The 15,650-nt window shown below is 46.0% G+C and overlaps 1 protein-coding gene across 3 annotated transcripts in view; it reads left to right on the top strand.

The window, feature by feature from the left end:
* CCDC148 (coiled-coil domain containing 148) overlaps positions 1-15,650 on the top strand; it is a 49,189-nt gene that overhangs the window by 8,602 nt on the left and 24,937 nt on the right. For 2 of the 3 annotated variants that reach the window (XM_066553511.1, XM_066553513.1), the window contains exons 2-8: positions 2,713-2,793; positions 4,419-4,540; positions 8,029-8,132; positions 8,696-8,778; positions 8,939-9,102; positions 9,361-9,456; positions 9,548-9,729. In XM_066553511.1, coding sequence (XP_066409608.1) covers positions 2,739-2,793; positions 4,419-4,540; positions 8,029-8,132; positions 8,696-8,778; positions 8,939-9,102; positions 9,361-9,456; positions 9,548-9,729 — 806 coding nt within the window. In that variant the 5' untranslated portion in view covers positions 2,713-2,738. The remainder of the gene's footprint in view (positions 1-2,712; positions 2,794-4,418; positions 4,541-8,028; positions 8,133-8,695; positions 8,779-8,938; positions 9,103-9,360; positions 9,457-9,547; positions 9,730-15,650) is intronic. The other variant, XM_066553512.1, reaches the window with a different exon arrangement.

Raw genomic sequence — 15,650 nt, 5'->3', positions numbered from 1 at the left:
CAGAAATCCATCTGTCCTTCACTTGAGGAGCAGCACTTTAGCTGGGAGGGAAAATGGCACTGGTGACCCAGATCTGCAAAGGTTTATGTATGCAAACAACTTGTTGAATGGAGACAGTGGAGTTAGACTTTTAAAATCACTGGCTGAACTCACTGGGAGCACTCACCTGTGGAACTGGGGCCTGGGCTGGACCTGACTCATCCCCAGGAGCAGTATGTGGCAGGCACCAGGCTTGGCTTCTTCCAGGAATGCTGGCTGGCAGTGGGGAGTTTAATTTCTATTTAAATGAAAGGAAGGAGAGGCTTGCCTCAATATTGGCTATTTGCATATGTAAGAATAAACATAGGTCACATACCTCAGATACCAGCAAGGGCTCACATTAAGAATGTACTGAAGAGTTAGGTTCAATTGGAGATGAAATCTTTTAAGAGACTACATTTTTATTGCCTAAAAGAGTTCAGTGAATAGTGAAATACTAAATTGTCTAAGGAGCAGAAAAAGAGATTTGATAAACCTTGTGCTTTTTACTGCTGCTAAAAGATTTAGCTGTGGTTGGCTGTAGGCAGAGCTGACCTGGCATTCTTGGGGGACAGATTTCTATGTACAGGGACTTCTGCCTGGTGGCTGGTTGATCTTATGCACTTTTTCTTTTTAAGATGCATCAAGACTCCCAGCCTAGAGCCTGCAATGAAGTTTGAGCAAAGCTTTGAGGCAGGGTATTGGAATTTGGGCTTAAATGGACTTCTGTAGTATCTGAGCGGTTTCTGACTATATCTGCATTAAAGCAGAAATAAATATAACTAGCAGTATTTTCATCATTTTGATTAGTATGTTTATTGGTTACTGGAGATAAAATGCAGATTTATATGGATCTTGTCCTTTTCCAGAACCATCTTAGCGTTCACTTTCAGTGTTTTAGTTAGTTCATAATGTTGAATAACAGAAGATAATGCCTGTGAAAGGCTGAGATCAAATACAAACATATGACATCATTGTGGAAGAGAGAAATGGGTTGGCTAGAAGGGATTAAGGATTTGGTTCATCAAATACTGTAGCCCTAAATTTACAGAAAATGGCCAGTAAATTTTTTGCCTCAGTTCTGTTCTCGAGATGTATTCCTGGTTTCTTGTGGAAGGAGGTGAAGCTAAGGTTAATATGTGTGAAGTTTTGCTCAAATACTGACGTTAAATCAGAAACATGTCAGTAGAAAGAAGATATTAACAATTTGCCAAATGAACAAATAAATAACCCAGAGGGGTAGCTCTGCTGCTGCTAATCTTTCTAGTATCCATAGTTATTTTTCAAAAAGGACAGCGTGTCTTGTGTTCGGAGCTTGTCATTTAAAGCTGGCCAGATGGACCCAGATTAGGATGATGGTTCCCCAAATGCGTAGCACAGGAGAGTGACGCTGGTGCGGCAGCTGCACAGGGAACAGTAATAAAAGGTTTTAATAGAGGGAAGTGCCTGTGATGGATCCAATCTTCTTAGAGCTCTTGAGTACTCCCAATTTTCCATCAGTGTTATTTTTGCCTTCATTATATGGTGTAGATGAGGGTCACTGTAGTACTCCCTTCCCAAGTTTATTGGTAGAAGCAGTGCTCAGATGATCAGAAGCCACAAAAAGCAGGCAGAGGAAGGCTGACTGTCTGTAGCAGAGGGCTGGATGCAGAGTGTCAAACAGCTCACAGCAAAGTACACTGTAAACTGTCTCCAGTTGCAGTTTCACCTTTTTATTTGACTGACATTAATAGCTCTCTGTCAGAGTAGTCCCCTTTTCATTTCTTCTGCTGGTCTTCCTTCCCACCTTCCTGTTGCATTGTGCCTTCCTTGGAATTTGTAGGAATAAACCAGTTCATCTCACTAGAACAGTGAGGAAATAACTCCACAAATGAACAAATTTTGCTGCTCTACTATTTGCTGTATTGCTGCTTGCTGTGGGACCAGGCAAATGTCAAAGGTACGACAAAGAGATGGAATTTTGTGTGTATGAAATTTGGGCACAGTATGGCTGGGTTTGAGGGAGGGGGTTCATGGGCCTTTCCTTTCTGGTGGGACTCAGCTGTTGGTTCAGCTCAGCTGAAACACCTCAGGTGGATCTATTGCCTTTATTTCAATGCCAGACCTGGGGTGACACCAATGCAGGCTTAATTGAAAGGAAGGGGTCTGACACATACAAGAGATTTTTTACTGTGTTGTGTAACTTATTGCATCTGACACATCCCATTTGACCCATGATAATGTGGATGTTTGATAGATGCTGCTCACCAAGAGCTGAGGCACTGCTGCCCAAACAACTGCCCTGGTTTCACAGGTGTTACTACAGAGGGGTTAAAGGGACCTGGGCAGTCTCCAAAATAGGGAAGACTGATCTTTTCAGGCTTAATTTCTATAAAGCAAAGAACACCTCAAAACCTGATCTGACATTTGGATTGAGGGACTCCTATTTTGAAAAGCATAAAGCAAAGAATAGATGAGCTATGTCACAGCATTACAAATTCATCAAGGAAATAGTATTTTCTTTTCCTGGCTACTTAATGGTATGAGACACATGAAATACCTCCTAAAATGAAAGATAAACTGGAGGAATTTCTGTCTAATTACATTTTTAGTGAGATGTACCTCTTCTCAAAAAACAATAGATATTTTTGAAAGTGTTTTTAGATTGCATCCACAATGTTGGTATTCTCAAAACCTATGTTTGTTTCTCAACAGGTATAAAAAATACATAAAAAATAAAAATGGATGAACTGGGCCATGGAGCATTGTTTTTAGCTCATAGGAATAGTGGTGGAGGTATGTATGCTACCATGTTTAAGTTTAATTGTTTTCTTGACTCTTTATGAAACCCTCTGCAATTAATAGCTTAATGTAGGAGCTGTTATAGCACCCTGGTTATGGTCTGAGTTTGAAGGGACCTTAAAGCCCATTTCATCCCACCCCTGCCATGGCAGGGACACCTTCCCCTGCTCCAGGTGCTCCCAGCCCCAGGGTCCAGCCTGGCCTGGGGCACTGCCAGGGATCCAGGGGCAGCCACAGCTGCTCTGGGCACCTGTGCCAGGGCCTGCCCACCCTCACAGGAACAATTCCTGCTTTAGTCCCTGTCTGTACCCACCCTCCTTTCAGGCTGCACCTGTTGTCCCTCAGGCTGTCACCTACAGATCCTGGTGAGGAGCCTTTCTGTTTCCCATAGAAGCCCCCTTTACATACCAAGAGGCTGCAATAAAGTTTCCCTGGAGTCTTCTCTAGGCAAACATCCCCACCTCTCTGAGCCTGTCTTCACAGGAGAAATGTTCCAGCCCATTTCCTCGGTCTCTGGGCCAGGTTCTGTCCCCCTGTGCCCGGGTTCTGGAGCTGAGAGTTGGTCTCTGCAGGTCCAGGTGCAGAGCAGAGGGGCAGAGCACCTTCCCTGACACCATTCATAAAATGAATTAATAACTAAATTCCACACTGCCTCTCCTGCAGGCCAGGCCCAGGCTGGCTTGCTGGGCTCCTTGCCAGTTCATCCCCAGTTTTTTTGCCCACAGGATCCCCAGGTTGCTCTCCCCAGGGCTACTCCATCCATTCGGTGCCCAGTCTCTGTCTGTCCCAGGGCAGGGGAACTTGGAAAAACCCTTCCCCATGAGGCATCATCTGGAGAGGTGCTGTCAGCTTCGTGTAGGCATGCAGCAAATGAAAATCCTGGGGGAGGCCTGAAGGAGGACCGTGGGATGGCTCTGCAGGATTTATTTTACCTTTTACCCCTCTGTAAAGCCACATGCCAGGCACAGCACTTGCAGCCACAGAGCTTAGCAGGGAATGTGAAACACAAGGGCCGATTTCACTACTAAGGAAAACTAAAGCAGAGGTTGTGAGGAAATGCCCATCCCTGATCCCTGTAAGCCTCCTGGCTTATGTAGAATGACTGAGTATCTGTGCACGAGGGCTTCACAGTGCCGGGGCAAAAGTTCAGGTAGTTCATCTGCAATTGTAATTGTACCTCAATTTTATACCTTCCAGAAAAAAAACTACTCCTGTTGCTCAACCCATAGGTTGCAAAAAACATTGGGGCAGTTTTCCAATCAGTGCAAGAAGGATGCATTTATTGAAACTTAGGTATATCTGTATTAGAAGTTATTACAATGCCTGTAAATGCAGTTTAAAATGAATTCATAACTAAATTCACATGTAAACTAAAAACTTGTCAAATTAACTTTTTGTAAACAGACAACTGGTTACTGTTTCTTATATAATTTTGATGTTAGTATATTAGTTTGTTTGTTTCAAATTGTCATTCACCAACTAACAATATTGGTATGAAAACTTCTAGTGTTGAAAACATTGGTTCTGATTTCTACCTATAGAGCTTTCATTTTATGCCTTGCACTTAAATTATTTCTTGAGTAATTGAAATGTCCTTGTGTGTTTTATATGATAACTAGACAATTTGATGGTTCCTGCCAGAAATGCTCTTTGCAGCCAGAAGTACAAACCTGCTGACTACAAACATCTGTATGAACTTGCTGCAGAGGCAAAAATGGCCTCTGCACAAATTCAGTTAAAGGTATGATTTTTGTTTTATTTGTAATGTGAATGCTTTTGAAATTCAGTGACCATATTTATTTCAGCCAGAGGGGGTCAAATATGAAAGTTTATCATAGCTGTACTGGGATTTGGATGTGTTTATGTCAATGTGGGGACTTTGTTCAGACCAGGGATGCAAAGTATGTGTGGATTCTACTTCCTCAAAAGACAGGAAAAATTGTGTTTTACTGCCTTGAGGAAATTCACCCAAACTCATTACATAATCCTGGGGGCAATGAAGAATTTGTGTGATTAAATGAGAAGGGAAGGCTGATCCAGAAAAAAAAGCCAAACAAAAAGATATGAAGTGAGGATTTCCAAAACTCAAGTGGAGGTAGATCTTAAAAAGAAGATTAAAAATGTTTAATCACCATAAAATGTAAATGTGGAGCAGACAGAAAGGTATAAATTAGTGCAGAACATTTCAAGGGGTAAAGACAAGAGGAGCCTTATTTAATGCTAGAGAAGGGTGAATGAGAGAGAGGAAAAAAGTATATTATTATTATTATTATTATTATTTTGCTTCTTTAGTGCACATAGATATTATATATCAACAATTCTGGCAGATATTGGTCATGGATTGGCAATACTAAATTCTACTGAATTCATTCAAGCTTTATGTTTTCATCTTTCTTTTGTTTTATCACCTTCTCAAGTGTTTTCCAACTGAGTAGGTAGTAAAATATGTATGGTGGAAACTCCAGAGAGACGAGTATGTGTTCCACCTACTACTTTTTGTTGCTGATTCAAGCCATTCAGATTTTCAAGAGCTGGGTTCTTCTTCCTTTGAGGTAGAACCAAAGAAACAAATGGTAAATCAGCTGCTGACTGCTTAAGAAATAAAAAGACAGCCCAACAGGGAAAAAAGGTAATATTGCAAAAGTTATACATAAATGGCAATGCTGTTGCTATAAAATAATTTTAAGAGCATGTTGAACTTTACATATAAAGGTACTTCAACTTTTGTTTCACTTAGTTTTAGAATTGGTTTGCAGATGTAACTATTTTCAAATTGCTTTAAATACAGTATTCTGTTTGCTTAACTTTATGATTTTATATAAGAGTTTTCATATTGTAACAAGAGAAAGAAGTAACAGTAATATGTTTCATGAAATAGAGGAAACTATAAGTAACTTTTAGAGTGTGAAAATATGTAAGCAATAAAAGCAAGACATTATCTTTGATGCAGAGGTATTGTAACACAGTGATTGAAAGCATGGAATCGAGTGTTCAAGCTGCAGCACAGCCCAGTGCACTCCTGTGACACCTCGTGTCCCAGGCACGGGCGCACAGCGTCCCCTCTGCAGCTGCTCACCAGGAACAGCCCCAAGGCAGGTGTGGTGCCAGGCAGAAGCATCAGCCCCTTCCAGCGGGGCTCTTCCCATGTGCCTGTCCAGGAGCCAGGTGAACTCGCCCACAGGCTCTGGACTCAGCTTATCTGAGCGGGGTTTGTGTCTGGAGCAGGATTTCAGCTTTGTTGGTGGCTGGCTGAGGAACTGTGATTGCAGAGTTTTCAAGCCCATCCTTGTCCATGTGAGTCCTGCAAAGAGCAACTCCACACCTTTTCCTGGGGCAGGACAGGGGACGCGCAGGGGGACACGTCTGTGGGTGTGGGACACGTCTGTGTCTCTGGTATGCGATGGCAGGAGCGGGGACACGTCTGTGTCTCTGGTATGCGATGGCAGGAGCGGGGACACGTCTGTGTCTCTGGTATGCGATGGCAGGAGAGGGGACACGCAGGGGGACACGTCTGTGGGTGTGGGACACGTCTGTGTCTCTGGTATGCGATGGCAGGAGAGGGGACACGCAGGGGGACACGTCTGTGGGTGTGGGACACGTCTGTGTCTCTGGTATGCGATGGCAGGAGAGGGGACACGCAGGGGGACACGTCTGTGGGTGTGGGACACATCTGTGTCTCTGGTATGCGATGGCAGGAGCAGGGACATGCTGGGGCACACGTCTGTGTCTCTGGTATGCGATGGCAGGACTGGGGACATGCTGGGGCACACATCTGTGTCTCTGGTATGCGATGGCAGGAGCGGGGACATGCTGGGGCACACATCTGTGTCTCTGGTATGCGATGGCAGGAGCGGGGACACACAGGGGCACACATCTGTGTCTCTGGTATGCGATGGCAGGAGAGGGGACACACAGGGGCACACATCTGTGTCTCTGGTATGCGATGGCAGGACTGGGGACACACAGGGGGACACATCTGTGTCTCTGGTATGCGATGGCAGGAGAGGGGACACACAGGGGGACACGTCTGTGTCTCTGGTATGCGATGGCAGGAGCGGGGACACACAGGGGCACACATCTGTGTCTCTGGTATGCGATGGCAGGACTGGGGACATGCTGGGGCACACGTCTGTGTCTCTGGTATGCGATGGCAGGAGCAGGGACATGCTGGGGCACACTCTGTGTCCCTGGGTGTGTTTGCTCAGTGCTCTGGTGCGTGTGGACACACAGGGGCCCTGGTGGCTTTGTGCAGCTTTGCCCTGGGCAGGAAAGCTGCAGGTTGTTTCCAGCTGATCCAAGTGGAGTCCCAGCAGTTCTGACCTGAAACATCATTCCTTTGCTGAACTGGATGTGGAGTGAGATCTTTGTTCATTTCTCCCTGTTATGAATGAACGCAAGTCTTGCCCGTGTATTTTTCTTGCTGTCGTTTTGCCACAGGACAATGAATCTCTGTGAGGGGGGAGCAGGGCAGGGGAAAAGGGTCAGTGCAGGAGCTGTGGGAGCTGCTGGGGTGCAGCTCTGGGGGAGAGGGACAGCAAGGGAGCAGCAAGGAAAGTGGGAAGGAGCTTTGCCCTCAGCATGCACCGAGAGCCAGAGACACTCATGGCAGCAGGAGGGTCGGAGGAAACCACTTCTCTCAGGCTTCTGAGCCTTTCTCCATCATTGTTGGCTGGCCAGAGTCAGCTGGTTCCACTTCAGCAGCCTTCCCCTGCCAGGCTGTCCTCTGGTTTAAGCAGGAACTCCATCTGTTTCAAAAGCAGGTATTCCTATTTTATCCAAAGTCTGAAGCGAGGTTTTTGTGGAGTCCTCAGGTTGAGAGCCTCTCTAATTGGATAGATTTTGTAAAAAACTTCTTTTTTAGTAATAGATTTCTGAAATTCTTTTTCTAGACATATTTTCATCTTTCATCTTCCCACCTGTAAGAAAGTATGTTTTTTGTTCTTGTGCTTATCCTTCCTCATCTTTACTTCCAGAGACATAGGGATGGGATAGGAAAGAAGAAAATGGACTGATTTTTTTTTTTCACTTTCTCCTCTCATTAATTGTGATTTGAAATGCAACACACTTATTTAATGAAAATTGGTTACATTTGACCCCATTGTTCTTTAGAAAAACACAGTTTATAAAAAGCTATTAGGTTCATCATTCTGTATTTAAAAGCTTCCATGTGAAGGCATTTGATAAAGCTGTTGAATATGTTCAAAACACAACCTTTAATTTTCCCTGCAGATTAAAAAAGCAGAGCAAGTTTCAAAAATCAGCAAAGAGCAAATGCTGCTGAAACAGCATCGTCAGGTGTGGTGGCAAGAGTACAAAAGACTGAGTGAGAGCAGGTAAGGGCTGAGGAATCTGAATGAGTGATTACTAAAAAGATGAGCAGACAGGGTTTTTGGGCTGGCATAATTGATTCAAGGGACTCTGAGAAAAAAAAACTATAATACCTGATCTGAGGGTGTTTTTGTGTGGGGAATGGAGGTTTGTGATCCACGTGGAGAGGGGTCTGTGACATGAAGAGCTCACCTGAGGGCAGGGAGAACAGGTGATGTTGCTCTCAGAGCTGTGCAGTTGATCTGCAGCGTCTGAAGCCCGTGTCTTTGTACGAGTATCAAAAGTTTCCAGATGCTTTTTAGTTCCTTTAGAGGCTGTCTCTAGGCTGTGTGTTGAGGTCACACAACAGGGGACATGAACAGTGCTCTTGTCCACTACCCTGTGTACTCAACAACAGCTTTTGTGGCTTCTTTACCATCTTTGTTTCCAAGGCCTTCATTTCATACCTTCCCAGGCAAAGAATCTCCTTTTTAATGTAATTATTGGGGTATTTGAGGCTCATCATTCTTGCAAATGTAATGAATAAGAAATTAGGTCTTTCTGCAAAATGCATGTTCATTTCCTTCAGGCAAAAAGCAGAAGAAGAAATGAAGACTTTTCTTGATGAAGAAAGCCATAAGAGCAACTTTTTTTTTGATTTGAGGGAATTGGGTAAGAATTTTTTATTAATTTCTTAATTTCTTTTTTGTAGTCAACATTATCTTGATCATTTGTTTGGGGTTTTTAATCCCTTCCTTGAAAAGTTTAGATTTACATAGCACGTGCTGTGTAACATGTTCTGTGTGTTTGAGAAAGCTTTATGTTCATACAGAGCAGAAATTGTCCAAGGAGTGGGACACTTATCAAACAAACGCTTTAGTTCCTGTCTGGCAGCTAAAGGAGGATTTGAAACTCAAGCTGTCTCAAGTGCAGCGTCACCTCTCAAAAGAATCTTGTCAGAAACCCAAGATCAATTCAGCTGAGGTGTTACAGCAGGTTGGAGTTTTAACTTTATTTTTACAATTTGCTATCACCATATTTTTAGCATTTTCATTTATTTTTTTGTTAAACTTTGAGACTATAACTCACATGCAGAGTGCGCCATTAACCCCCCTTCTTATCATGGTGTAAATCTGCTCGCCAAAGTCTGTAAAGCCATAGCTGTGTAGGGCTGGAAATCTGACTCTGTTTCTAAATAGGAGTTTTCGTATTGTAGCAAGAGAAAGAGTAACAGTAACATGTTTCATGAAATAGATCAAATTTTTGAAGAATCAACAGAAGGCAGTTTTGGAAGGTCTCATCCTTGAAAGTCAGGCTTTGGAAAGAGAGCTCGAAGAGTACAAAGAAAATGTAAGCTTTTCCTTTTAAGTTCAAGTAGAAGTTGATTGAGGGGGTAAATACGATGCAGAGCAGTGCCCTGAGCAGCATTTCTTCATTGCAGGCATTGGAGCACTCTTCTGAAGAGAAAAATGGGCTATTCCTTGAAGTTCCTCCCGAGCTGGTGTCTCTGGAGTGCCCCTTCCCTGACCTGCAGGCCTTGGTGATGGAGCAGTACCAGGAGCTCGCCAGGGGCTACGGGGCCAAGCTCCAGGAGGTGGATCAGCAGCTGGAGGCTCTGTCCAGGTACTGCCACACCTGTGTGGGTCTGTGCAGGGATGGGCTGAGCTGTGTGCCTGGGGTGTGCTCTGGGGAGGCTCTGTGGAGGGATGGGATGAGCTGTGTGCCTGGGGTGTGCTCTGGGTGCTGTGGAGGAGCTCTGTGCAGGGATGGGATGAGCTGTGTGCCTGGGGTGTGCTCTGGGTGCTGTGGAGGAGCTCTGTGCAGGGATGGGGTGAGCTGTGTACCTGGGGTGTGCTCTGGGTGCTCTGGGTGCTGTGGAGGGGCTCTGTGCAGGGATGGGGTGAGCTGTGTGCCTGGGGTGTGCTCTGGGTGCTGTGGAGGAGCTCTGTGCAGGGATGGGGTGAGCTGTGTACCTGGGGTGTGCTCTGGGTGCTCTGGGTGCTGTGGAGGAGCTCTGTGCAGGGATGGGGTGAGCTGTGTGCCTGGGGTGTGCTCTGGGTGCTGTGGAGGAGCTCTGTGCAGGGATGGGGTGAGCTGTGTACCTGGGGTGTGCTCTGGGTGCTCTGGGTGCTGTGGAGGAGCTCTGTGCAGGGATGGGATGAGCTGTGTGCCTGGGGTGTGCTCTGGGGAGGCTCTGTGCAGGGATGGGATGAGCTGTGTGCCTGGGGTGTGCTCTGGGTGCTGTGGGTGCTGTGGGTGGCTGTGTGAGCCACACTCGTGTGGCTCTGCTCTGTGCAAGCAGGGGAGGCACTGCCCTGCCCTGGGCTCGGGCAGTCGGTGCTCTCACAGCTGCAGTGAGGGCAGTCCTTGCAAGAGTTATCAGCTGAAATAACAAGCAATGTGTTTGGTGGATTAAGGAACCAACAATCTGGTGTGCATCAAATGTCCTTTGCATATGCTCTTGCAGGAATGGAAATTGCTCCTTCTCTATGGTAATTACACTAGCAAGATTATGAGTCTTTTTCCAAGACACACCTCCAGTGCTTTTATCTATCAAGCAGGTAAAAAGGTCCAATCTTATCACAAATTTTGGATCACTACAATAATTGTCATCACAGAGAAATATAAAAGATGTATATTGCTCTGATTCAGATAACCAAAAGGAGGAGAGATTTTTCTGTAAATGAAAATGTTTATTGAAAGAGCAGTATTCATAATGATCTAGAAATGTAATAAACCTGTGTATTAATAATATAAAGCCTAGCCTTTCTGCTGAGGCTGTCTAGAGGCCAGGAGGTCCTGAGCTGCAGACTTTGCATGGCCTTTGTTTTTGCCATCCCTGATATTCCTTTGGATGGCTTCAGGTTGCCAAAAGACTAAGCAGGGGTTGGCCAATGGAATGGTGTGAAGCCTGGGCAGGAGAAACCGGGGAGAACAGGAAGCTCCCTGAATTTCTTTGGTAAAACAATCACATGTTGCTTCCAAATCGGATTTCTGTGTACACATACAGTGCAGTGTTTGTTCTGTCCCTGCTGCTGAATGAGTCTGATGTGCTGAAACAGGCTGAAGATGCTGGCTGCCATAGAAAGGGATGTTATGATCTACTTATCCTTTGTACCGATTGTACAAATATTCTGTGTGTTCTTCTTGTGGTACCTGAAACATAGATTTTATTACTGGAGCATCCTAGCAGTTAGAACATGATACTTATTGAAAATTGTTTTGATTTATGGAGCCACAAATGGCAAATTTAAGCAGTTATTTTGCTGCTCTCTCTGATATTTTGTTATAGTTTCTCTTACAGAAGTTTTAACAACCTCAATGAGAAAATCTGTGGCAAATGCTAAATCAGTAAATATATATGAAGTCTTCCTAGCAGTTTTAATCAAAGCTGCATCAAAGTTTATGATCAACACAATTTTGGTGAAAATTCATAAATTAAAATCCTTGACTCACACCACATGTGTGCTACTGAACAATAGACAGATGTGGATATAGACAACATAATTTCTGAAAATGGTTGAAAAATCTGCGGTAGTATTTTCAGTGATCATAGGCCAGGTGTGAGTTTAGGTCTGGAGCTAGCTAATTTTGCACCAATAATTAAATAATATTGGGACTTAAAGATAAAATGCCATAAAATTCCATATTGCAATGGAAAGAAAATCAGTGGTAGCCTGAACCCATGTGCAGTGGCACTTGGAAGGAAGGAGGGTGTGATCTCTAGATGAGAAAAGCGCAGTGGATGGAGCTGGGGGACATGCTGGTGAGAGGCTGCAGGGACACAGACCCGGTTTGGGCCAGTCCTGAGAACTGCAAATGGAGAGAATCATAAATGAACCACCAGCAATTGTCTCAGGCTTTCGATTTAAAACTAGACCTTGGGGACTTTTGTTTGCCTTCTGGTCTCCACATTTTTAATGTATTGCTCATTTATGTTCAAGTGATTTCATCCACAAAAGGATTTAAAATGAGTTTTCAATTTTAAAAAAAAGGAAGACTTTGTTCTTATAGCATTACTTGCTTCCAAGGTATGGGTTTGTAAAACTCAACTCACTTCTTACATTTATATTGGCTAATTTGCATGGAGATATCCTATGAGTTTGCAAAGATGCAGCCTTGTGATTGAAGCATTCCATAATTCATCATGCTAACTGTGATCCAACTGGCACAGATAATGCTGCCAGAGATGGAGTGACAGGCCCTCGACCTTGGTGTGCATCCCCTGTGCTCTCCCGGTTAACAAAGCCTTAACAAAGCCTTAACAAAGCCTTTGCAGTTCCTGTAACTGTTCTGTACCCAGAGAGACCACACACATCCTCCTGCAATACATTCTTTTCTTATTTTTGTGATTTGAGAAGTTGCTCAGTAGCACATGATTCTCTGATAACACAATAGCTTGGTCACTTCAGCTGGGTCGCTTGGCCACTCCACTTCCTCTGTCTTATGTTGATTGTACAGTAAAGAAACCTTCAGTTAATACTACTCTGGCATTGCACATCCCATTTTTTTGACACTTCAGACTATTTGGAAAATGTACCTAAAGTGTTCAAAACAGCAGTTTTAGAATAAGATAATGTTCTGGTCTGGTCTATTCTGTGTGATTTTCATTCACACTAGAATGCACATCGCAGTAGTCATTGCTTTTAGAAATGGAAGAGCTTGGGTTTGTTTTCAAGCCTTATACAGGATTACAACATTTTATAATCTAATTTAATTTTTTTTATGTTGCTGAAACACAAATTTTTGTGCTTGGGAAATACCCAGGTCGTGAGCTATCCCACAAATTGTGGGCTTGGACTGATGCATGTTAGAATGATTCTCTAAGCACTGTTATATTTTTTCCACAATTTCCAAGGGTGTCTGAATTATTTAAATGACTGAAGGATGAATGGAGCATTGCAGACTCAGCGCTGATCCTGTGCAGCATCCTTTCAAAGGAATGGGAGGGCAGGACAGCGTGGAGCAGGTTCAGGGTGGATTCCTGTTCCAGGCCCCTGCTGGGCTGGTTGTGCTACAATGGGCAGTGCCTCTGGTGACAGCAGGGCCTGGGCTTCTCACCTGGTGGCACTGTGTGTGTGTGGTGGCATTGTGGCACTCTGTCACGGTGGCACAGGGGCACTCTATGGTGTCACGGTGGCCCTGTGTGTGTGTGTGTTATGGTGGCACTGTCAAGGTGGCACTGTGTGGTGTCAAGGTGGCACTGTGTGGTGGCTTTGTGGCACTGTGTGGCAGCTTTGTGGCACTCTGTCACGGTGGCACTGTGGGTGTCTGTCACGGTGATGCTGTCATGGTGGCATTGTGTGGTGGCTTTGTGGCACTCTGTCACAGGGGCACTCTGTGGTGCCACGGTGGCCCTGTGTGTGTGTGTGTTATGGTGGCACTGTCAAGGTGGCACTGTGTGGTGTCAAGGTGGCACTGTGTGGTGGCTTTGTGGCACTGTGTGGCAGCTTTGTGGCACTCTGTCACGGTGGCACTGTGGGTGTCTGTCACGGTGATGCTGTCATGGTGGCATTGTGTGGTGGCTTTGTGGCACTCTGTCACAGGGGCACTCTGTGGTGCCACGGTGGCCCTGTGTGTGTGTGTGTTATGGTGACACTGTCATGGTGGCACTGTGTGGTGGCTTTGTGGCACTCTGTCACGGTGGCCCTGTGTGTGTGTCACGGTGGCACTGTCAAGGTGGCATTGTGTGGCGGCTTTGTGGCACTCTGTCACGGTGGCACAGGGGCACTCTGTGGTGTCACGGTGGCCCTGTGTGTGTGTGTGTGTGTGTGTTATGGTGGCACTGTCAAGGTGGCACTGTGTGGTGGCTTTGTGGCACTCTGTCACGGTGGCACAGTGGCACTCTGTGGTGTCACGGTGGCCCTGTGTGTGTGTGTGTTATGGTGGCACTGTCAAGGTGGCATTGTGTGGTGGCTTTGTGGCACTCTGTCATGGTGGCCCTGTGTGTGTCTGTCACGGTGGCACTGTCAAGGTGGCACTGTGTGGTGGCTTTGTGGCACTCTGTCACGGTGGCACAGGGGGCACTCTGTGGTGTCACGGTGGCCCTGTGTGTGTGTGTGTGTGTTATGGTGACACTGTCACGGTGCCACTGTGTGGTGGCTTTGTGGCACTCTGTCACGGTGGCACAGGGGCACTCTGTGGTGTCACGGTGGCCCTGTGTGTGTGTGTGTGTGTTATGGTGACACTGTCACGGTGCCACTGTGTGGTGGCTTTGTGGCACTCTGTCACGGTGGCACAGGGGCACTCTGTGGTGTCACGGTGGCCCTGTGTGTGTGTGTGTGTGTCACGGTGACACTGTCAAGGTGGCACTGTGTGGTGTCAAGGTGGCACTCTGTCACGGTGGCACAGGGGCACTCTGTGGTGTCACGGTGGCCCTGTGTGTGTGTGTGTGTGTGTGTTATGGTGGCACTGTCAAGGTGGCACTGTGTGGTGGCTTTGTGGCACTCTGTCACGGTGGCACAGTGGCACTCTGTGGTGTCACGGTGGCCCTGTGTGTGTGTGTGTTATGGTGGCACTGTCAAGGTGGCATTGTGTGGTGGCTTTGTGGCACTCTGTCATGGTGGCCCTGTGTGTGTCTGTCACGGTGGCACTGTCAAGGTGGCACTGTGTGGTGGCTTTGTGGCACTCTGTCACGGTGGCACAGGGGGCACTCTGTGGTGTCACGGTGGCCCTGTGTGTGTGTGTGTGTGTCACGGTGACACTGTCAAGGTGGCACTGTGTGGTGGCTTTGTGGCACTCTGTCACGGTGGCACAGGGGCACTCTGTGGTGTCACGGTGGCCCTGTGTGTGTGTGTGTGTGTCACGGTGACACTGTCAAGGTGGCACTGTGTGGTGGCTTTGTGGCACTCTGTCACGGTGGCACAGGGGCACTCTGTGGTGTCACGGTGTGTGCCCGCCGATGGCCCCGGTGCCGGTCCCCGGTGCAGCAGCGAGGGATCTGCGGGATTGCAGCGGGGAGAGGGAGCTTCCCCTGGAGCTGTTTGTATCCCTTGGAGTGTGTAAGGCCAGGGATTAGTGCTGGGTAAATCTGTTCCAAAGGAAGCAGCTGCCTCGGGGCTGTGCGGGTGAGACAATTGCTGTGTTTCAGCTCTGAAACAAAATAGAGATTGTGCTGTGCGCTGGTACAGTGCTGCATACAAGAAAACCAAGCTCTACATTTAAAATTTGGGTCAGGCATTGAGCCTGGCAAATGTTTGTCAATATCTTGACAGTGCAGAAACTTCATAATACCTTAAATATTCATGTCAAATGTGTTGGCACTTTTCAGAGTTGTTTTAGATGAGATATTCCTTTCTGGAATTTTACAGAAGTGTAAGTGAGGTGACATCTCAGATTCACTCAGCAGGATATGTTGAAATTCTCCATGTGTTTGGTAGCTATGAATGTGCTGGGCTGGGTCATGCTGTTTTGGGTTTTTTGGTTGGCTGGTTTTTTTTTCACTATTTTTCTATGAGCAGCTGACAGAATCTCAGCACAGCTGACAAATTTTGGCACAGCTGACAAACCAAGGCATTGGCAGTCAGTTTGTCCCTACTTACAAT

The sequence above is a fragment of the Molothrus aeneus genome, chromosome 7, assembly GCF_037042795.1.
Source record: "Molothrus aeneus isolate 106 chromosome 7, BPBGC_Maene_1.0, whole genome shotgun sequence".
Lineage (NCBI taxonomy): Eukaryota > Metazoa > Chordata > Aves > Passeriformes > Icteridae > Molothrus > Molothrus aeneus.
This window is presented reverse-complemented; position numbering and strand designations above follow the sequence as displayed.